This window comes from Myxocyprinus asiaticus, chromosome 30 (genome assembly GCF_019703515.2).
Source record: "Myxocyprinus asiaticus isolate MX2 ecotype Aquarium Trade chromosome 30, UBuf_Myxa_2, whole genome shotgun sequence".
Classification (NCBI taxonomy): domain Eukaryota; kingdom Metazoa; phylum Chordata; class Actinopteri; order Cypriniformes; family Catostomidae; genus Myxocyprinus; species Myxocyprinus asiaticus.
Window position 1 is genome coordinate 11,095,833 of NC_059373.1, and position 24,114 is coordinate 11,119,946.

The window sequence follows — 24,114 nt, forward strand, 5'->3', positions numbered from 1 at the left end:
AATGAGTCTTGCATTAAAAATGAATGGGCAGATGATTTATAATTTGACAAGCAGAAATCGACATTTTTCATATGAGGAAAAGCTAAAATGAACACTTTTAAATGAAAGTTGTCTTGAGTGACACCCCCTTTTAATTAATCAAGCAACACAAACTTATTATTATTATTATTAAAAAGAAAAAAAAATACTTTTTTTTTTTCTCTCAAGATTCTCCACAGCATATTTTTTTTAGGGATCATTCATGAGTATCGACTCATTCCTGAAGACTTTTTGCAGAAGACCGCTGGGAATGTGAGACAAGAATTTCCAGAACCATTTGAGAAATACTCTAGTCACCTGCCCAAGCGCACACCTTTCTCAGTACTATTAGACATAGTAAGAATCTTATTAGCCTTTACATTTTTTTTGTTTGTTTTGTTAAGTATGAATTACTTTTGTAATTTTACTGTAGCCTACTTTTTAAACACTCCACGAATTTATATTATGATCATTGTTTTCTACTTTTAGATGGATCTTAAATACGACACCACAGAGAAAGTCATGGAGGAACTTTGCAGTCTCTTGGAAAAGCTGAAATTTCCTTGTCCTCTGAAAAGGCCAGGAAACAAAAAACAAAACTTCTACACACTGGAATCCACTGTCATTTGTGTGTGCTTTAATAACCATTGCCCAGCAAACAAATATTTTGGTGCCTCTCTGGGTTGCAGGACAGAAAAAGCCAAAAGTATCATGATATATTCCTCATGTATTAATACATGGCATGAATATGTGTCACATGCTGTAATGTCTTTCTACCATCAAACATCAGAGTGTGATGGTTTAACATTTCCTGGGTCAATGCAATGCCAGGCATACCTCAGGGATTGGGAAGCCAACACTTATAAGGCAATACAGCCGTGCAAAAACTGTCAACGCCTTTTCAATCTGCCTGGGGAAGGGACAGAACAAGAACATTATCCTTATGGCAATTGTGCAGAGACAGAGTGCTTGAGCAAACTCCTGTTTAAAGACCAGTTCATGCGAGAGAATACAGTGATTCATTACACACCCGACAATATGAAGAATTTACAAGAGCTCACCAAGAACAATTTGAGAGAGAGGCTTGCTTCGATACCTTGTCTAAGCAACATGTTGAATAGTGATTGTCTTCCCGTTTTTAACCCACACTCTTGAACATAAAGGTTACATTTAGAACCAAAAGTGTTTTACCACCTGATGCCTTTGCAAAATCTTATTAAGTTTCACAGAGAACTTTTTATTACCTAGCTCTTTTGAAACCCATCTATGTACTGATGCTTTCAATATCAAAGAAACCAATGCACTGATCTGAAGAACCTATAATGTAGCATCAAACTCACCAAATAACCAAAATAATTCAAAACCCTTTATAGTGAAAAGGGTTTTGATAATAAGAGGGTTCTTTGCTAGACCTGAGGGGCTGCCAAAAACATTGACGAACCCTTTTTTGACGAAGTTTTCAGCATTTGAGAATGTCATAAGGATGTAAATGTTCCCATTGTAAATCACAGAAACATTGCTGCATATTATTGGATGTCATCTTTTTATCATTCTGTGTTTCATTCTTGTACAAGCTTAATCATTTCCTCCTTCTTGAGTAATAACCCTGGACTCGTACATGGACCTTGGTGCACGACGTGCATTGCAAGCTTGACAACAGGGATGGTTACCATGACTGATCCTTTATATGTTTACAGCACAAGCCACATCTATGATTTTCTGGTTTAACCTGAAAGTCTTTCTTTTCAGTTTGGGTCTAATACATGGCTGAATAAATACATTGTCTTTTCACTCACGCAATGATAATTAGATACGATCAATTATGTTTTAAGGGGTTCTGTAATTGTTGAAATGAAAAACATATCAAATTAATAAAATATGAAATAATTATGAACTAAAAAGAGTATTTTATTTTATAGTGGAGTAGAGAATAAACAGGAAAGCAAAAGGAGAGAGGGGAAATGGGATCGGGACATGAGGTGACACAGGCCAGATTCAAACCTGTTTTTGTTGGTGAGCCAACAGCTCTAATATTTAGTAAGCATGCACCATCCACTGCGCCACAACTCACTAAACTTTACCTAGTTGTAATAAATGGCAAGGCTAATTAGCCCTGTTACAACAAGCATAACTAAAATTCTATTGGTTCTTATCAAAATTATGATTGTCATAGTCATTCAAATGGAACAGTTATTGTCTTTAGACATGTTCATCTTTGAATAGCATTTCCAACACCAAACATTATTTTACAGTAGGTGTCTGAAATTCCACCTCTGCTGTTCAGATATACTAAACCATCCCTTAAGCAACAGGTGACATCAATGTAATTTTGCATGTGTTTCTGGATGGAAAAATACCAACGCATGCGCACATTGTTTCTGCCACCTGTCAGGTGCTCCACCTAAATTAAACTGGTTGGAAAACAACCACACCTCTGAAGTACTTTGTTCCTTGAAACTACCCATAGACTTTACAGAGTAGGAACGCTTGGCACAAAGGGATTTTTCAGTTAAAGTTTAGGGTAAGTAAATGTTTTTACATTTCCTAGAATATTATTCTAATTTGTCACTGCCAGTTAAATTATTCACAAGTTATTTTTTGTTTTGATGAAAACTATATGATCTTATTAGATAGCCTATACATTTCTAATTTCAAGAAGAAAAGTCCTATAATCTGAAAATTTAAATCTAGTAGATTACAGATATCTATGATCTTTGCCTTGTTTCATAAATATTCTCTTAAATCATATATAAAAAATCCCTCAGTTTATCAAAAACATTTAATGTTTCAAAATATAGTCTCTGGAAAGTGAATTAAAATGTTAAATGACTAACTTTAATAGGAAAATTACTCATTTTAATAAGGTTACATAAAACAAAAGGCAACAGTGTTTACAATGTTCCCAGCATTAAAAACAAGTGACCAGTCTATCAGGCAGAACTGGTTATGATGAAAGATCTTTGCTGGGAAACAGCAGAGATAGAAAGAGTACCGGAAAAAACACTCATGTAGCTTTATGATATTTTTTTTTTTTTTTTTTTTTGAAGTAAATGTACTGATAGAAATAGACAAATTAAGTCAACCTGAAAAGTCATTTAAATGCTACATATAAAGTTGTCCAGGTAACTTTAACATGATTGTCAGATTATCCTCATGTTAATAATAAGGAACAATAGTTGTGGTCCATTTGTGCTTTTCATTTCAGTTTTCCATCTACATTTATGTGTAAAATAAAAAATAAATGTAATAAAACGTAAATGTAATAAAAAGAGGTAAAATAATTGTATTATTTAAATCATGTATTGATATGCTTGTACACTTTTGACTGGAAAGTTACAAACAGCAGATGGACTGAACTGTGTGAATCATGTCACACAGTTGCTAAAGAAAATGCTATTAATTTGCATTTTAAAAGGATTTTAAGCTTATATTTAATATTTAATATAAAACTCTTGAGTACCTTTACTTCAACTTTAAATTGTTGTCACATGACAGCTACATATGTAGAAGGAACAATGATGCTGTAGTTTGAAATAAGTTTCCATCTGTGTAAAAAGAAAAAAAATAACTTTTCAATTTTTGTTTTTCATAATTTATTTTCAAATTATGCATAGATAAGATTTAATTAATTTGACGAACACTGATATAAAATAAAGTGTAACAACAGTGCAATTATTTCCACCATAAGATTATTATTTGAAAAGATCAGAGTGTATAGTTGTTAATCCATTTATTTAATTTTTTTATTTTGTTTGTTTAATTTTTAATTTGCAACATAAATTCCGTACATTAATCTTTATGTTAATGTAGGACACCATCCAGCAGGCTCTGTCCACCCCCCTGAACCTGCAGGTATGTATTTGTGTATTATTTTATTAAATGTATATTTAATTTACAGTTTAGGGTGTGTGTAAGGCACATGACAAATGTTGTAAGTACTATGGAAAGTATGTAGAGTGTAATTTCAAGTTTATCACACTAAATAATATAATATAATAAAATATTTCCCTTTAATAATTCAGCAAAAAAAAAAAAAAAAAAAAAAAATGCAAAGGTCTCTGCTATCATTCAACAACATTAACTTGACGTTTTAACAAGTTTCAACTGTCTAAAGGGCAGTATCATTAGCTATAGATTATTAACGAGATGTTATTGCTTTTATTTTTCACAACTGTAAGAAGACTTCACCCTTGAAAACACGATTTCAGCAGACCATGAAAACAGGGTAAGTGTATTTTTATATAACATCACACAAAATTTGTAGAGTTGTGTTATCACTGTAGCTATTCTCTCCTAAAATACAATTGATCAATGTGTTAATGCAATCCAAATGTGCTTACTATTCATGGAAAAAGTAGATAATTAATTCAAAAGAGCATTTTCGTAATTCCTTTTAGGGATCTAAAAGATTCCTAAAAAGTAATTCCCTTTTAGGAATCTACAAGTTGGCAACCAACTTGATCATCTTCGTTAGGCCTAAATAAATGACATTTCATGTCATTGTTTAATGAAAGTTGTTATAAAATGTTAACCTACTTTATTTCCTCTTTAGATCCCCAGAACAATGCAAGGAGGAATTTCTTTCATTAGCTGATAAAGGTAATAAAGCATAAATTAAGAATCTATTTGGTTAAACTAAAAGTAGGTGGCCCCTGTGTTACAAGCATCTGAGAATCTGCTCATGAGGTGAATTCTTTTCAAATGAGACACCAAGCACAAGCACAGCCTGAAGAAAGAAATCCCAGTGTAATGCAAGTTGTGATTACCATGGATGTTTGAAGCTATAACGGACTGTCTGCTGTTCACTGACTTACATTCTGTGCGAAAGAATCTGAATCGTCCGCTGATCGCAGATGTTTTGGAATTTCACATTTTGTGTTGATGAGACTGTATAGAGCACTTCTTGACAAGCAACAAGGTCTGCAACATTAGCAAAGAACATCTACACAGTCTTTTAGTAGCTACAAAAAATACAGTAACATTTCAGCCTGATTTGTGAATTGGATCAACCGATTTAAAAAACAAACAACAACAACAACAACAACAACAACAATTTAATGATGAATCAGACATGCTTATTAAGAGCAGAATCTGTCTCTGACCATGGACAAGAAGAGAAAATTGCTGAAAACACACAAATCTGAAGGCAAGAAGGCATTGCACACTTATCATCATTCTGGACTTCCTCACCAGCAGATTTTTGGGTTTGTCAGAATTTGAAATTATTAATCACCAGAAAGTTTCCTGCTGTCCACTTTAGTGACTGACTTTGTCCCACAATACTCCTTCTCTGATCATAAAAGCTCAACTACAAATGGCCTGGAGAGAGCTGACGAAAATATTCAACTAGAAGAGACATACTTTGTGGAAATTACTGACATCACAGTCTGATATGGCAGCTGCTCAGCTCTTGCATGTAGGCCTCTACATCAAGTGGTGGAGAACGCCCAGAAAACCCCTTCCTGGAGTAACATATTCGCTGATACAATACATTTATTCCATGCAGCATGGATGAGACAGAATGGCTCTGCATTAACGCAGTGGTATGATTGCTCTTCTTTTGTTCCAAATTCATGCATCACATCTCTGGCAACTAGTAAGAGAGAAAGTTTTCAACCTCATGCTACCAACCCCACACCACAACCCCTTCCTTGCTCTTTGCTTACCAACTGGAATGTTGAATGTCTGTTTTTATATCTTGGACTATGGGTTATAGGATTCCATCTGCAACTCTCATTTCTAGAAACTGTAAAAACTCATCAGAAAAAAACAACAACAATAATAACAGATGAAGAATGGAAGACCAGTGAAAAAGACATAATTATGGAGGAAGAAAAGAAGGCCGGTGAGGAAGAAATAAACAGTTTCTTCTGAAAATGCTTTTATCTTGCACACTTCAGTGAAGAACATCAAATGGTAGTACATTTCTACAGTGTCTACTTTCCTTTCCCATGTGTGCACAAGTGAAAAAATTAAACCTTATAAAACTACAGACTTGTTCAAATTTTGTTCAGTTTATTAAATCACTTTTCAGATAATGATAGAAAAGAAAAGCTGTTTTTCAATGACATGTGCTACTATATATATATATATATATATAGTACCTTTATTGCCAAGTATGCTTACACATACAAGGAATTTGTATTGGTGACAGGAGCTTCCAGTGCACAGCAATACAAAAACAGCAACAAGACATATATAATAATAAAAAATAATTACAAAATTGAATCAAAAAATAAAAAATAAAAATTAAATAGAAAATAAAGTATTTATAGAATACACAATAAGACAATATATATATATATATATATATATATATATATACGCAGTATATACACACACACACACACACACACACACACACACACACACACACACACACATATATACACATATACACACACATACATACATACACACATACACGTACGTAGTGCAAATATAAATACAAATCTGTTATATACAGTGCAAGGGAATGTAATGGCAGAAGAGGTTGGATGTGTTGGATAAATATAAAAAGACTAAACTGTGAATTGCACATGAATATTGCTCAATGGGGCAGTTTTAACTGTTCAGTATATACTGTATATTCTTCATGCAATACAACAATTTTATGGCATATACTGTAATACACCAATTCAAGAATTAGTATGTTCAAGCTAAATAAGTGTAACTGCAGCAACAATCAACTTACCATCCAAATGTCTTTTGCCTTTTTATTCAGTATGAGGCTGAAGCTGTGATACATCTTGGAAACAAGGTGGAAATACAGCGCACTCATTAAATATTGTAGTGAAAGGACTGTATCCGCAAACATTCCAGACACTTCAAATTTAAATACCGGCACACGTTAAAACATATGTAATGTTTAATGTATAATAACTGCTGTAACAATCATATATTAAAAGATATGAAGGATTACAATGTGTATTATAAGGCATTCTGAATTGTTTTACAATGCATTACATATGTGTATGCTTGATAGACAGTGTTTACTATATTTACCCAAATGATGAAGCAGTCTTTTTTACATGCTGTCTTTATATCCACATAAATATAAATTCCTTTTCCCCACATATTATGTTTCTATAAAATAATTAACAAAAGATGTAATGTTTGTGACATAGATGCTGTGGACCTTTGTGGAATAGCAGATTTTGTAGAACGCAAATACAACTCAACAGTTCCTCTTGTGAAACCAAAGAATTGTACTCTGAGAATTTGTGGGCAACATGGAACAGTCTACGCTGGGGATGAAGAACAACTTGAAGCCTGGAAAGATTTTTATCTACCAGAAAGGATGGAAATGGAAGTGATTGGTGCTATTGACAACTTCCCCTGTGATGCATTTGGCCTGCAGTTAGTGCTCTTGTTGTGTAAGGATGGAAAGGTCTATGCTTATGAGGATGAGGTTTTACACCTCGTAGCCATGAGCTTGAAGGACCTGTTCCAATGTGGAATGGTTTTCCCTGGAAAAGAGACCTTCAAGCTTGGGGAATATTTTGAAGAGCCGGTGAGGACATTAACATTCACATTTATATTTTTGGCAGATACAAACTACCTACAAAAAGTGCATAATGTGTTAGACAATTGCTTAGGCAGTTAACGATGAATTTGAATTCTGATTATCAGACATCTCATGATGTTTTCCAGTTTTATTCATTTTTATAAAATAGTGAATCTCTAAGGATTTGCTAAATTTATGCATTTATACATCCTGTTGATCATAAGAGTTCATGTAGATTAATGTTTGTTACACAGACTGAAGAAGAATACAATGAAATGATGGAATGTGATGACATCAAAGCTATGAAGGAATCACATCAGAAGTTCAGAGAATCTATGGAGTGTGAATTGCTGAACACCATGAACAACATCAAACAGAGTCGCAATGTAAGATTACCTGCCTGTTGATTTTGCATAATTTTAATTAAGGATGATAAAAGGCAAATTTACTGAATAAATATGCTGAATTCATGTTATTTCAATAGATGTACAATAAAACTACACAGTGTTAACATACCCATTATTCCAAAAACAAGATGGAAATGGATGTTGGTTTAAATTTTGCCATTGAATGGTTGACACTCTGCTTTACCCCCAAACTCATTGTCTCCCCAACCATAGTTATCGTTGGTAATACAACTTTCGAAATGACTAAATGTTAATAAAAACAATCAGAGGGATTTGAGTGAATATCTAAGGATTCAAATAATGTATATTCATACATCCTGTCAATCATTTTCAATATTTATGCATTTTCATATCTTTGTAACACAGGCTGAAGAAGAATACAATACAGTGATGGAATGTGATGGCTTCAAATCCATCAAGAAGAACAAAGAAACACTGAGCAATAATGTGAGATTACCATGCTTATTGTTTTTGCATAACTTTACTGATGTAAGAATGATATATATAAAAAACATCTTTACTGAAGAAATATGCTGCTTTCCTGACTGTTAATTCAGTGTCCACCTTGGTCCAACAGGTCTACCTTAATATGCAAAAAAAACAATGGCTTCAGACTTCAGTGGATCTCACTTCAAGCACAGACCAGAAAATTCAAGACAGTGAATTACAGTGCAAATGCAATATGAAGTATGTAAAACCTTCTCATGGGTACAACTGCCAAGCAAGTCAAATCATCATGTCACATTAAATTAATCCAGTATGATCACAAGCTGATCTTTTCTATACATGAAAGTGAATAAGAACTAGTTGTTACTCAATGTAAATTTATGTAAATATAAAAAAAAAAAAAGGAAAAGAAAACTTGAAACTAATTTTCTTTTTTCAAATGTTGCAGTGACAATGTCATGTTGTCGCTTCTAATGCTTTCCATTCTTGTATAAGTTCCAGTCATAGTTTCCTTTTTATAGATTAAATGAGTGCACTAGACAGATTTTACCTCATAAACATACTGTATATGCTTTGAAATTATGAGCACTTGAGCAGAAACTGGCTTTGACTGGTTTAGTTTCATGATGGTACATTTTAGCCTTAATTATCATGACTAATGCTTCTTTCAGTTTGCATCGCAATCAAATGTGAACAGCAAAGGACACACCTTTGGTTATCTAGGACGAGACCAGTGGTATTTATTAAGCTTGTATACACATGTTGTATTACAACCATAGTAGAATGTACTGTATTTTTAGTCTATGATAGGCTTATTGTCATGATTATTGGATATGGTTAACAATTTGTTTTAAGGGCATTTGGTAATCATGGGAATTAAAAACAATGTTATAGGTGAAGAAAGAGCATTTTATGATCATTAATGACAATTATTAAAAGAACATTATTTAAAATGACTTGTGCTTGTTCTACAAGGTTTATATAATATCTTAAAAATAATTACGTGAAGCTTAACAACAACAGTGAACTATCTTTTTTCTAATTGTTGTAGATGTTTAAAATCTTGCACATATTTACAGTTTTACATATAGTATTTAAAAACACTCTGAAGGTCGAAGAATCACCTATATACTGTATATCAAAGCAATGTTAATAATATACATAGCACTAAAGCTATAAAATGAAGCTTTAGTTGTGTTAGAGGTTTATAATTGGAGTATTTATGGTAGTAATTCACTTTTGTTTAGTGTTGTGATGCTGATGCTAAAGAACACTGTGCTTGTGATTTGAGGTCATCTGATGTACTACAACCCCAATTCCGAAAAAGTGATTTGTAAATTATATTCACCTTTTGCTATATTGAAAGCACTACAACTACACATTATAGATGTTTTACCTTGTGAATTTCATTGTTTTGTTTGAAAATATACAGTAATTTCAAATCAGATGATTGCAACATGCTCTAAAAAAGTTGGGACAGTCGAGCGTTTACCACTGTAAAACATCACCATTTCTTCTAATAACACTTATTAAGCATTTGGGCACTGAGGACACATGATTAAGTTTAGAAAGCATCCGTTATATGCAGCTCTTTGGCTGCACAATTGTACGGGGTCTTCGTTGCCGTATGGTGTTTCATAATGCGCCACACATTCTCAATTACAGATAGTTCAGGACTGCAGGAAGGTCAGTCTAGCACCCACACTCTCTACTAACACAGCCATGCACTTGTAATCCGGGCAGTATGTGGATTGAAGTTGTCTTGCTGGAAAATGCAGGGACGTCCCTGGAAAAGACGGTGCTGGATGACAATATATGTTGTTTGAAAATTTGTACATATCTGTCTGCATTAATGGTGCCCTCACAGATGTGCGAGTTACCCATGACATGGGCACTGACACACCCCTGGCCCATACAGACACTGGCTTTTGGACCTTACACAAATGACAGCTTGGATGGTCCTTTTCCTCATTGGCCCACAGAACACCACGTCTGTGTTTTTCAAAAACTATTGGAAATGAGGATTTGTCGGACCTAAAAACACGCATCTTTGTCTTAACTTGCATTTGTGGATGCAGTGGCGAGTAAAGTAATCCCAAGCCCATGTTCATGATACAGTATCCATTACATACTCCCTATCTATATATATATATTTTTTTTTATTTTTTTTTTATCGTAAACTGGGGGGAGAAAAGTCGTACCAAGAATTTCACTACATGTTGTACTGTGTATGGTTATGTATGTGACTAATGAAACTTGAATGCCGTTTTTTAATACAGTGACCTCTGAGGGATCAGAAATCACGAGCATTCAGAAGTTTTCGTCTTGCCCTTTACGCACCGAGATTTGACCAGATTCCTTGAATCTTTTAATTATATTATGCACTGTAGAGAGTGAAATGCCCCAAATCCTTCCAATGTTTCTTTGGGGAACATTGTTCTCAAAGTGCTGGATTATTTGCTGAAGCATCTCTTGGCTAATTGACTCTCGGATGATCGTTGAAGGACGAAGCTGTTTTTGGAGGCTCCTTATATACTATGACACAATTGTCTCACCTGTTTAACATCTTCTGATTCACATCGCCTTTTTATTTCAACTCGTCAAATTGTTATTAGTCTTAAATTGCCCCTGTCTCAACTTTTTTGGAGCACATTGCATCTGATTTGAAATTACTGTACATTTTCAAAAAAACTATGAAATTCACAAGGTAAAAACATCATGTAATGTGTAGTTGTAATTTCACTATACAAAGTAAATTATATGAATATAATTTACAAATCACTCCTTTTTGTTTTTATTAGCATTTTTCATACTGCCCCAACTTTTTTGGAATTGTGGTTGTAAGATGGTGCCTATTATTGGATACTAGCAGTAACGTACTGACACATTCGTATTTTGAGATAAAAATATCTTAGCTCAGTAGATCCATAAATGCAAGTGGATGGTGCTCAGACTTTTGAAGCTCCAAAAATCAAAGACAGTCAGCATAAATGTCATCCATACAACTACAGCTGTTAAATCTTAAATCTGTCTTCTAAAGTGATACAATCGCTTTTGATGTGAAAAAGATCCATATTTAGGTTCTTTTAACTATAAACCATTGCTTCCGGTCAGCAGCAGTATACGCATTCACGAGAGTGCTGAGTTCACGTAGTCTCTCGTGTGACGTATTCACGTTGGCATGTTACGGACGTAATCTCAGTTTCTTCTCTCAGTTGAGACATCCAAGATAAGCACACAAACACACCATTGTGAGTCAAGAATCAGATACAAATACAGATCTAAACCAAAACCAACAAAGCTTCTGTACAGTGTTCCTCCTACTCAGTTGCAGACAGCGCTGCACTTCCGGCTGTGTCGCATGTGCATCAGTTCTCATGTGAACATGCCAACACGATTATGTCTCATGCGCACACCTCTGTTGACCAGAAGTAATGCTTTATAGTTAAAAAAGTACTTACATATTGATCTTTTTCGCACCAAAAGTGATCGTGTTGCTTTAGAAGACATTTATTTAACCACTGGAGTCGTATGGACGATGTTTATGCTGGCTGTCTGTGATTTTTGGAGCTTCAAAAGTCTGATCACCATCCACTTGCATTTTAAGGACCTACTGATCTGAGATATTTTTCTGTTTTTCTTCAAATGTGTTCTGCTGAAGAAAGAAAGTCATACACACCTGGGATGGCATGAGAGTGAGTACATGATTTTCATTTTTGGGTGAACCAACCCTTTAATATGGTGAAAAAGGAGGCACGTAACATTTGAGCCTACAAGAAATCCTCCTAAAATCTCTGCGCTCTATTGTATTTACGCTCCTCTCGCATCCCACTCATACAGTCCCTCTGGAGCCACAGAGGAGTAAGCGGGAAGAGAGGCGAGGGGCTTCAGCTTTCAGAATGAAAGTGAGCTGCTAGAGCCAAGCTTCATGAGTTTCATATGCTCATATTGAATGCAATCAGCCTCAGTGAGCACTGTTAAGGGAACAGCGCTCAAGTCTGTCAGTCAGAGGGATGTATTGCTCACAGGTGGAAAACAGTTGTTAAACATTTCTTTAAAAATATGTACTTTTTAGCAAGTTGCTCTTTTAATTTTCTTCAATATACTCTTTTAAGTGTGCAATGACAACACAACAAACCCAGAAGAGTTTGAAGAGCTGCTTCTATGCTGCCACACAAAGGGAGAAGTGTAGAACTGACCGGGTGCAAGACGAACAGCCAAACATTGATTTAGGGTTCCAGAGTTAATAGAGATGTCTACACAGCCCTGAAAGACATGTGTAGCTGGGCTCCGGATTATATGCTCACTATGACATCAGCGCCAAGCTTCACCGGTCAATCAAATTGCCATTATGGTATAGGGTTTTAAGGTCACCACCCTCTGCGGGGTACTCCGTGTCAGCTTCTGAAACAGCATCGAAGTTACCTTCTTGAAAGATAACATTTTTTTTTTTCTTATATGTGTAATTTTTATCTTTCAAAATTAAAGACTTCCCCTAAAATAAAGAATTATACAATAAAGTTAATATGGCTTGTTACAGTTTTCATTAAGAATGTGAGTGGAGCTGGTTTATTGCTAAATGTACAAGCCACAAGAAATTCTCAAATGACTCATGTGAACCATTTGAGGCTCCTTCTTGTGGCTTGAATAAGAGCTGCACAGAAAATATGTTAACCTAAAAATGTAGATTTTCTATATAAATGTTTATTTAGGTATAAAACATTATTTAACATCACCAAATCTGAATGAATACATTAGGTTATGTCAACATTCAACAACCAATTTTTAATGGTTAGATCAGGCAGAAATAGCCTCCACTTTATGGCAAAAAGTATGTGGACACCTGAACACCACACCAATATATGCTCAAAAAGCAGTGCTGGTTGAACATTTAATTTCAAAATAAAAGTCATTAATCCCTCAGTTTGCTGTTATAACAGCTTCCACTCTTCCGGGAAAACTTTACATTAGATGTTAGAACATGGCTGTGTGGATTTGCTCCCGTTCAGACACAAGAGCATGAGTGATGTCAGACACTGATGTTGGGCATTGGGACATGGCTCACAGTCAGCGGTCCAATTCATCCCAAAGATTTCCAGAGTGGATCAGGTCTGGACTTTGTACAGGCCAGTCAAGATCTTCTACACTAGACTCAATGCATTATTTCTTTATGGACCTCACTATGTGCACAGGGGCATGCTGGAACAGAAACAGACCCACGCCCCAACTGTAAAGTTTGAAGTACACAATTTGCAAGAATGCCATTACATGTGGTAGCATTAAGCTTTGTTCTCACAGAAACTACTGGAATAGCCAAACCTGTTGAGTGCAACTTTTTACAGTGTGTACTGACTTCCAACAGAATCTAACATGTATTTTGACAGTCTCACAAACATGCTAAAACACAATACACTAAAGAACAAGCTTGATGACTTTTTTTTTGTTTGCAGCACTATAGCTGATATGTTTAAACCTCACAATAACCTTCCCCAAGCCTAAAGGCAATCATGTACCTAACAGATGAACAGATCAAACAGAAGAACATTGCTGCTGCCATTTAATCTATGCAAATAATTGTGTATAAAAAGGTGATTGTAGGCCTACTGCTGGACATAAACTTCTGTTTTGGTGTGCTGCAGAATAAAATCACTGAACAATATTGCTCAATTCTGGTCTCACGGTTACCAGGACATGTGTCAAACAAAGACATGATTTAGATAAGGGGTTTCGAAGTACATTTAATTGGATATATATACCATGTTCATATCTTATACTGTATCTTTTATTAACTGCACATTTGACCTCTAATTCTATTATACAGTATATTCAGAATTTATGTCAGTTGAAAACAAAGAAACAAATGAAAGTGAAAAGAAATGTTCACAAAACAATGTATTGAATTAGATATTCAATAATGTAATAATAAACCTCCTGACTGAGGACACTAGGAAGCAAACATAACTTTTTTAAGTAACCAATTACTGCTGAAACTATTAGCCATTCACAGTAAATAAATGTTATGTAAGTATTATTAAGTGTCTGGCTAGTGCTTTTTTTCTGAAAAGAAGAACACTTGTAAAACCCTAAATGGTGTAAACCTTTATAACAACTAATTATAATTTCAGTTGAATATATCTGATGCTGTTTTGTACTTTAAACCTTTTCAATTACACATCTTCTATTACACTTCAGTCTCCAGGAAATCCATTAGCACTTTCCTGGCATCTTCAGCTATATCATCCAAAGCTCTCTTCAGCATTCTTGAGACGGTCAAATAAGACAGTCCTCCTGCCCCCAAAGTGCCAACAATGGTATAAGACTGACAAAGAACTCAACATCTGGTATAGGAGATTCCGCTCCCAGCAACGTTAAGACTGAACCTGTGTTTATCCCTTGATGCAATGGTGACTTCATCTGACTCTTCAGTTCTTCTATAGTCTTCCCAGATCTTTCACAGAGCTTCCGCAGAGATGGATCATCCAGACCAAAGGTACAGAAGTATTTTCTTAGCTCTTTTGCTATGATGGTTACATCTGCATCAATCGAAAGACCAGGGAGAGGAACTGCAGCCACACAAGCACATAGGAAGGTGACTCTTCCAATGTTCTCCTCTAAAGCTTTCTTCTTTTTCTCATTAATCTCCAGCGTGATGTTCGGCAAAGCCAACATCAGCACATGTCTTTTATGCTGATTGAGCTCTTTCTCCATTCTTTCCTCCAGCAGATTTAAATCATACGTGCCGAGCTCCCAGCTAGAGATCAAGAACACAACAGGAGCATCTATACCGACCTGTTTCAGCCCTATATACAGAAACAAAAAAGAAAATAATACAGTAAACAAAATATATAACACAGTTTTATTATGTACTATTTAATAATAAATGTATCTTAATAAATTAGCAATAATATTTGCCTAAAATGTATTGTGATATTCATAAACAATATGCAAACATATACATTGTTATGCCATAACTGCATAAACCAACCATTTTCACAGTCCTCTCGGATGGTATCCAGTGTCTTTTTCTGATCAAAGTATTTCTTTCTCTTTTCAGCAGTAATGCTAAAGTCGATCCTAGAACGAACAAAATAGAAATTCTTGCCCATTCTCATGATCTCCTTGGCCAGCAGAGTGTGGCATTCTTTGAATCGATCTGACGTAATGATGATGAAAAAATCATAGCGCTCAAACTGAACCAGTTTAAGGTATTCATGGGCTTTAAAGTTTGGTGTTCCAATGCCAGGGAGATCCCACACTTTCACATTTTTGTACTTTGGGTGAGGTTAAACCTCGGGTTCCATGGTGGTCTCCACTATACCAGTTTTGGCAGAGCCCTCCTCTTCATCCACTAAGCCCCTAAAAGTATTGACAAAGGTGGACTTTCCAGAGCCTGACTCCCCCATCACACCAATATTAAGTTCTACGAGATCCTGCTGTTTAAGGTAATCTTTGATCGTGTTTATCGCTGATGGGAGATCCTGAGTAGATATGGACTCTTTAAGGTCTTCAAGGTTATCCTGAGTTATTCCACAGTAATCTTCAAATGTACCCATCTAAAAAATAAAATAAATAAATAATAAAAAAAAAACCAGTGCCAACCACATTATACTGTAAGTTGTGCCCCTGTTATTAGCATCATTGTCAATCATGATAAGATTGAAAAAAAAAATCTAACAATCTTACCTTTTTGCTTTATACTTCAAAGAATTTGATGCAGGAAGAATGGTAAGACAAAGAACAGAAGTGTTGTTTCCTTAAAAAATGTGACATTTACAAAGAGAAGTTAAGTACATTCAGTCAGTGTTCACTGACTATAGTAAGCCTACCTCAAGCATATAGCCAACCACTGAATACATAAATTACTATATATTGTTAATCATACTTGGTTTGTCATGCATTTTCAATGTTACATTTGTTTACTAAAAAGCAAGGCTTTTGACAAATGAAGAAAAGTGACAAATGCTTCTGACAAATAAATTTAACATCACAGTATTGAAATAGATTTTAAATAAGTTTATGACGAGGGGGAGGGCGTGGGCGGGCCGTGAGGATGCACTGAGTTGCCTAATCAGCGGGAGGGAGATATGGGAAGAGTTGGGGTCGCCAGAGAAAGAGACAGACGCACACGGCCGCTCTCTGTGTGTTCGTAGACGTGTCATTATGTTTTCAATTCAGCGTTTGTGGCTACAAACAAGTTTTGTTTTATGCTAAACAACTTTCAGTTGTAATTTATTTTCATACAAATTATGATGCTCCATACATATTAAACCAGAAAAAGGCACATTGTCCTTAAGGTATGCCTTTAGCCCCATTGTAAATTATAATTTGATTGGGGTCAATGACATGCTGGAATGTTCAGACTGTTACTGTTTACAATAAGCACGATATCACTATCAAGAGCTTTAAGTCACAAGCATCTGGACGATCAGTGAAAATGTACAAATAAATCATAACTGGAGACAGGTATATATCTTTCTTACCTAATTCTTCTCAGCAAGCGACACAGCAAGATGACACAAAAGCTGGTTACAAAGTCTAAATCTAAATAACAGCAAAACAGTTTTGGTGGATGGTTCCTGGGTGGGTGGGTCCTGTTTTACTCTTATTGACCCAAGCCTCATACTTTCACTTTCACTGCTGTGTCATTAGAAGACAAAGCAGCTACCTCGTTAGAAACGTCTGGACTTGTTTAAACTAAGTCCAGAAAATGTTCAACTATTATAATATGAATTATTCTTGCCCTATTTTATAATATGTCAATGTTTTGTACATTAATTAAGGGCTGCATTTGATTCAGAGCCTTATATTTGCGTATGACCTTCTTTACATTGCTAAAAGGGAAATCCTTTGTTACATCTCTTAATAATATAGTTTTGACATCTTGTTCTAAAGGTATTGTTCAGGTTTCAGACTTGTTCTGCAAACCACTGCTATTCCTGCTTATATGCAGAGCTGCAAAAGGCACCATCCCAAAGGACACTGGTGTGATAACACAAGCCCAAATTTGCTGTTAATCTCAAATGGAAATTTTTTTGGCATGCTTGAGAGTGGAAAATGTTTTTGTAAAGATACATTTACAGTAAAAACAATAATGTTTTTTTTTTTTTTTTTACATTTTCGCCAGCTGAGGAAGTTCAACCTGCCACAGGCGCTGCTGATACAGTTCTACTCAGCAGTCATTGAGTCTGTCCTCTGCACTTCAATAACTGTCTGGTTTGGTTCAGCTATGAAATCGGACTACAAAGGACAGTTCGGACTGCCGAGAGAATTATTGGTTGCCCTTGCCCTCCCTTCAAGGACTGTAACCTTCCAGAGTGAGGAAAAGGGCTGGAAAAATCAATCTGGACCCCTCTCACCCTGCCCACTACCTTTTTGAACAGTTGCCTTCTGGCCCGCGCTACAGAGCACTGAGCACCAGAACCGTCAGGCACAAGAACAGTTTTTTCCCTCAGGCTATCCATCTCATGAACAGTTAAAACTGCACCTCTGGGGGCCTGGGTAGCTCAGTGAGTACTGACACTGACTACCACCCCTGGAGTCGCAAGTTCGAATCCAGGGTATGCTGAGTGAGTCCAGCCAGATCTCCTAAGCAACCAAATTGGCCCGGTTGCTAGGGAAAGTAGAGTCACATGGGGTAACCTCCTCGTGGTCATGATTAGTGGTTCTTGCTCTCAATGGGGCGCGTGGTAAGTTGTGCGTGGATCGCGGAGAATAGCTTGTGCCTCCACATGCTGTGAGTCTTTGCGCTGTCATGCACAATGAGCCACGTGATAAGATGCGTGGATTGACTATCTCAGAAGTGGAGGCAACTGAGACTTGTCCCCCACCACCCGGATTGAGGTGAGTAACCGTGCCACCACGAGGACCTAGTAAGTAGTGGGAATTGGGCATACCAAATTGGGGAGAAAAGAAACTGAAAAAAAAAAAACTGCCCCATTGAGCAATAATTATGTTCAATACACAGCTTAGTCTATTTATATTTATCCAACATACCCTACCTCTTCTGCCATACATTCCCTTGCATCTGTATATAACAGATTTGTATTTGTACATACATACATACATACATACATTTTATATATATATATATATATATATATATATATATATATATATAGCTTATAGTGTGTCATTAGGAAATATAAATTTTAGACTCCCAACATTTCTTTTGCAAATAGAATACAATAGAAGAACAGGGAGCCCTGCAACAGATGGTATGACACCCACAGAGACTCCCACTGAACATCGAGTCAGTCTGGGATTACATGAAGAGACAGAAGCAACAGCGACAGCGTAAATAGATAGAAGAACTGTAGTGAATTCTCCAAGAAGTGCACTAAATTCAACTTAATATTCTGTGGTTCACTGCATTACATGAAATATATATTTTGTAGACATTCTAAATGGCCATTAAATATTGCAAGCACCACATTACTTTATAAATGTCATGAATATGCCTAAACTTTCCTCTAGAGGTCACTGTCACATTTCTGTTAAGGTGGTCTTAATCTGCTGAATCTTTGAAATCTTTATGGTTTGTTTCCCTTGTTGATTCCATTTTTAAAATTGTGTTTTAGACCTCTAAATTGGCTTTTTGTTTTTCCTGATATGGCTGTGTGTGTAGGGTTGGGTTACTGGGCTCAGGTGGTGTTCTATGCATTTACAGCAAAGATGACCCAATGATCTTTACTAAAAGCTTCTGTTAAACTGAGAGTTTGTTAATAAATGACTGTGAGCAGGGAGAAATTGGTTCATATCCTGTGACTGCCTCTTGTAAAGGCAATCGAGTGGAACAGATGTGACTGTTTAATGACAAGATGAAGAGCGTACTGAGAAATGGATCTGCAACATGGCTGTTATATTTACAGATACTTCCATCTGAAGCGGCTTGCAGGGTAGTCAAGGTAAACATTTTATCATTATGTGTACCATACAGTATATCCTGGGAATCAAACCCATCACCTTGGCCCTGCTAGTAGTAGCACTATGCACAAGCAGTTGAGCCACAGGAACATTTAGGGTTGCACCCTGTCCTTTATAATACAGGATTGCCCCACATTGAAAAATGAAATGTGCAATACGGGCCCTTCAAAACCAGCCAGTCAATCATTTCTTATTTATTTTGATGAAATCACTTTGTAGTCTGACACATAAGGATAGGGTGCCCTTTATACAATACTCAGCGATGAATTTAACAATGCACAATGGTGACTTTGACAACAGTTAAAGTTAGCTGTGAGTTTAGCCCATGATGTTGTGATCCTTAATTTTCCTTGGTGATTAATTTCTACTTCATGAAAGACAAGATTTTGTACACTGAAATAACGTGTTAACCATATAAAGCATATATTTTGTAACATTCATTTTAAACATGACATCTTTTTTAAGAAGCTGTTTGTGGTCCCATTTGCTGCCCTTGGGAGCTGATGTATCACATAAAAGTCCTACAGCGTAAAAGCAACATATCTTACTTAAAAGTTAATGTTGTTTGTAATGGTCATATATTACAAAGGTGCTTGGCCAGGGTGAAGGGTCAGCACTGAAAGTACTACAACCTAGTCCTTGACAGCTACAAATGGCTTCCTGATCCATAGATCTCACAGATTTATGCTTGGGATTATGGCCTCAGAATGATGAAGAATGGGTGTTCCTTCCATTTGAAGCTGGCATTTTACACAGGTCCACCAGAACCTTTAAAAAGAGACAGGGTGTTCTGGTCAAAGTTTTTGCTTCCCGATCAACTCTGCGGCAGTCAGTGCTGGAACAGCCCAGTCGCACTAGCTGCTCCATATATTTTTGCTTATTGTTAGAAGTTCTGAATGGGAATAGGAATTGTGGTTGGTTAAGGGATGCCTGGTTTTCTCAATCTTTTCTTGATCTTACACAAAATCATAATGACTATTACTATTAGTTTGTTAAATACTATACTATACTTGCCAAAATATTTTAATACAATATTATAGTTACTATATTAAAGGTGCACTCAGTATTTTTTCCCACATTAAATACGTTTTACTCCTAAAGAAATGAATTGTAATTTTGAAACATATGTATAAAATCGTGAACGCTCACATGCGATGAGGACTCTAGTCATATCAGTAACCTTATGAAAGCTGTTTTATTCTACATGGGGCAGGGGACTCCTTCATGGGGGCTGCCATTTTAGAGTTTAGAATTAAAGCCTTACTTATGAAGAAACCACTCTCCTGTGTCCTCCTGCTGTGAAGGTTCTTTACAATTACCCTGGAATTAGTTTAAAAAAATGAATTACCACAGCTGTTAGGGGGTTTCTATTACAGCTGCTGAGAGAGTGACAGTAAATTTGGCATCTTCTCCCTTTTTACTGTCTTAATACACCGTTCTATTTTTTTCCTCTTCAGGAACGTCATTCAAACGTAATAGTGGATTTTTTCTTTTGGTCTTGGAGCAAATGGGTAAGTGAAAATAATATTTCTTGTGATCTCCCATTCACACCCATTCACCACTGTCGAAGTTTACCCTGCAAAAGTTTACTTCCACGTTCCAAAACCTGGAGTGTGAAAAAGGTCTATTAACTCACCCTTATGCCAGATGTGTATGACTTTCTTTCATCTGCTGAACACAAATGAAGATTTTTAGAAGAATTTCTCAGCTCTATTGGTCCATCTAAAGTGAATGGGTGCCAACATTGTAACGCTCAAACTCACTTAAGTCATCATAAAATGATCCATAAGACTATAGTGGTTAAATCAATATCTTCAGAAGTGATGTGATAGGTGTGGATGAGAAACAGATCACTTTCACATTCTTCTTTTGTTTTTGGTGATTCGCATTCTTCTCTGTGTATCGCCACCTGCTGGGCTGGGAGAAGAACTTCTAGCAAAAAAGAACTTAAATGTTGACCTGTTTCTCACCCACACCTATCATATCATTTCTGAAGATATGGATTTAACTACTGGAGTCATGTGGATTACTTTTATGATTCCTTTATGTGCTTTTTGGAGCATCAACATTTTGGCACCCAACACATTCACAGAAAGTAAATGGTGACCAAGGCTAACATTCTGTCTAATATTTCCTTATTGTGTTGCATGGAAGAAAGAAAGTCATACGGGTTTGGAACAACATGATGGTTAATGATGACAGAATTTCCATTAATAATAATAATAATAATAATAATAATAATAATGTATTATGTAATGGAATGTAGGGAGTTAACGTCCATTATATAATTTGTGAAAGTAATGAGTTACTCACTACTTGAGTACACTTTTAATTGGATAATTTATTACTCTTAAGTAATGATTTATGTTATTACTTTTACTTCTACTTTTTTAAAAGTAATTGTAATTTTACTTGAGTACAGTTTTTAGCTACTCTTCCCACCTCTGAATATAATATATTATTTCATTTTCATTTCTTAGGCGTAAACTCTTTATATTAATTTATATTTCTCTTTCTTGAAATATATATATACTGTGTATATATACTGTATATGTACATATTACTGTGCAAAAGTTTTAGGCACTTGCGAAAAATGTTGCATAGTGAGGATGTCTTCAAGAATAATGTCATAAATAGTTTTCATTTATCAATTAATGTCATATAAAGTCCAGTAAACATAAAAAACGCTAAATCAATATTTGGTGTGATAACATTTGCCTTCAAAACAGCACCAATTTTCCTAGGTACACCTGGACACAGTTTTTCTTGGTTGTTGGCGGATAGGATGTTCCAAGCTTCGTGGAGAACTTGTCACAGTTCTTCTATTTAGGCAGTCTCAATTGCTTCTGTCTCTTCATGTAATTCATTGGGCTCTTCATTGGCCTTTTATCAAAGACCAGAGGTGTCTCGGGCTCCCAAGAGTGACCCCTAGTGTCACTACATCGACACAACGTCGAGTGAGTGACAGATAGGGAACTGTCTTTATACATACACACACACACACACACACACACACACACACACACACACACACACAAAAATCACATTGAAACCAGATGGTTAAAAGTAAGTTGAAAAATGGTTTAGAGAAGTAAAGTGAGTTCTTTTACAAGATCTAGAATTATTTGTTTTCTCTTGCAAAAATCGAGAGTTCTGGCAAAGTTGCTGGAAAATTGCCAAAGGTTTGCTGTAGGTTCACCACTACTGGTGAAGAGCTGCAAACTTCTGGCAATCATTTGCTCATTTGCATGTGAATATACCTTACCTTGTTAGGACCCTCTGATTAATTAACAGACAAAGGCACCTGTATTTAGGTCTCCTTATCTCTCAAGGAGGATATTTGTATTCTTTAGGCTACTTAATTCCAGTCCTCTGTCCTTCTGTTGATGAAGTTATGCTTTCTATGGCAAAAATATGGAGAAAAGAGGGGGAAATCATAATCAGTGTAGCTTTGTCAGCTCTGGCCTTATTTGACCTTTCTGTTTACTGAACCTCTGTCCTGACATCAATCAACTTCACATTTGAGATGTGTGTGCACATGTTCCACTGTCAGTGTTATAAGCTTTTGAATATTTATTGAAAATATTTTTTTAATTATTATTTTTATTTTATTTTTTATATTTTAAAACCTATATCTGACTCTGATTTTTGTTAAGGGAGTGTTTGAGAATTAGAGTGGCTTTTGGGGATAGATATCATATCACACTAAAACAACTTTGAAAGCCTATCACTCTCGCTTACTACACCCACACAGTTGTGTACACTGTGTTCCAAGAAAGACGTGTCCATCATTTTAGAATGTTCTGTCCTGCATCAGCACTGTTTCCCAACTCTCTGCTCGCTTTGATGTGTAATGCACGTAACAGCATAGCCTGTTATTCACACCTCAGAGAGAGATCAGTAATGTTTGCTGCAGTGCACCCACACAATGTATTTGCAGGTGGATACTAATAGCTTGTTCTAAGGGCCCTGGACAGACAGGGGGCCCAGCAGAACCCCCGAGTCTTTTCCTGCATGATTTAGTAATAAATGGCCACATCGCACTGATTAGTTAAAATAAAGACTGCTCTTACTTCAACAAAAGATGATCTAGTGTGTGGGATCCCCCTTAAGATGTTCAGTGGTTTATCCCAAAAGCGCTTTTTAAATGCTAAATGTGCTTCGCATTTGTACAGCGCGGCACGGCGCGACTCGCACACATCCTCACGCTGGACACGTCATAAATCAGGCTTGACCAGATTGTGCAGAGCGCTAAACAGCGTGGCGCAGACCACAAAACCTACATTCAACCAATAATTTTCTACTTTAAATCACTATGGAGAATATCAAACATCTCAAAGGCCAGACAGACAGAGTGCAATGCTGTCAGGGGGCCCAAAAATCCGAACTCCTGTGATTGGCTTCATTACTTTTGGTTGCGTTCCTGATTGACAGTCATAAGTGGTTTGTCTGTGTTTAATGTTAAAAATAAAAAGAGATGAGTGGAACATTTGCCTTGCTGTTTTCATTCATTATCCAATGAAAATCACTTTACAGTTTGCATAATTACGTCAGGGATCGCCTCTTTCTTTTACCCATTGGTACATTGGAAATATGGCTAGAACGTGTAGAAATAGCAGAGTTCAAAAATGTTCAAAAAAAGTGAGAGCGGTACAAACGTCTGTGCATACCATGAGCTCTCCGACTGACCTGAGAAACATTTATTCTCAGAATAGTTCGGCAACAATGACATGTGTCCTGACTTTCTGTTGGCTGCTTAAAAGACCTAGCGATGCCCGATTCACGAATAAATCATTCATTTGAGTTGGGTCT

General features: G+C 36.0%; 1 protein-coding gene and 1 pseudogene across 2 annotated transcripts; one reads left to right on the forward strand and one right to left on the reverse strand.

Annotated features, from left to right (window-relative positions):
- Nucleotides 1-2,427: 2,427 nt before the first annotated feature.
- LOC127421497 (uncharacterized) lies at nt 2,428-9,332 on the forward strand. Of its 2 annotated transcripts, none has more exons than XM_051664578.1 (8): nt 2,428-2,539; nt 3,829-3,870; nt 4,200-4,243; nt 4,571-4,617; nt 7,146-7,531; nt 7,780-7,911; nt 8,299-8,379; nt 8,510-9,332. In XM_051664578.1, the coding sequence occupies exons 3-8, from the start codon at nt 4,233-4,235 to the stop codon at nt 8,678-8,680; spliced, it is 828 nt and encodes a 275-aa protein (XP_051520538.1). In that variant the 5' UTR covers nt 2,428-2,539; nt 3,829-3,870; nt 4,200-4,232; the 3' UTR covers nt 8,681-9,332. The 2 variants fall into 2 exon arrangements, with proteins under 2 accessions (XP_051520538.1, XP_051520539.1); XM_051664579.1 differs by having other exon boundaries at nt 2,456-2,539; nt 4,197-4,243.
- Nucleotides 9,333-9,427: 95 nt separating this feature from the next.
- LOC127421496 (interferon-inducible GTPase 5-like) lies at nt 9,428-19,107 on the reverse strand (annotated as a pseudogene).
- Nucleotides 19,108-24,114: the final 5,007 nt, after the last annotated feature.

What these genes read in the sequence shown, in the direction of transcription:
- LOC127421497 (XM_051664578.1), top strand. An exon ending in TCTTTCATTAGCTGATAAAG is followed by an intron (nt 4,618 to 7,145) that starts GTAATAAAGCAT and finishes TTTGTGACATAG; the next exon opens with ATGCTGTGGACCTTTGTGGA. An exon ending in ACATCAAACAGAGTCGCAAT is followed by an intron (nt 7,912 to 8,298) that starts GTAAGATTACCT and finishes TTTGTAACACAG; the next exon opens with GCTGAAGAAGAATACAATAC.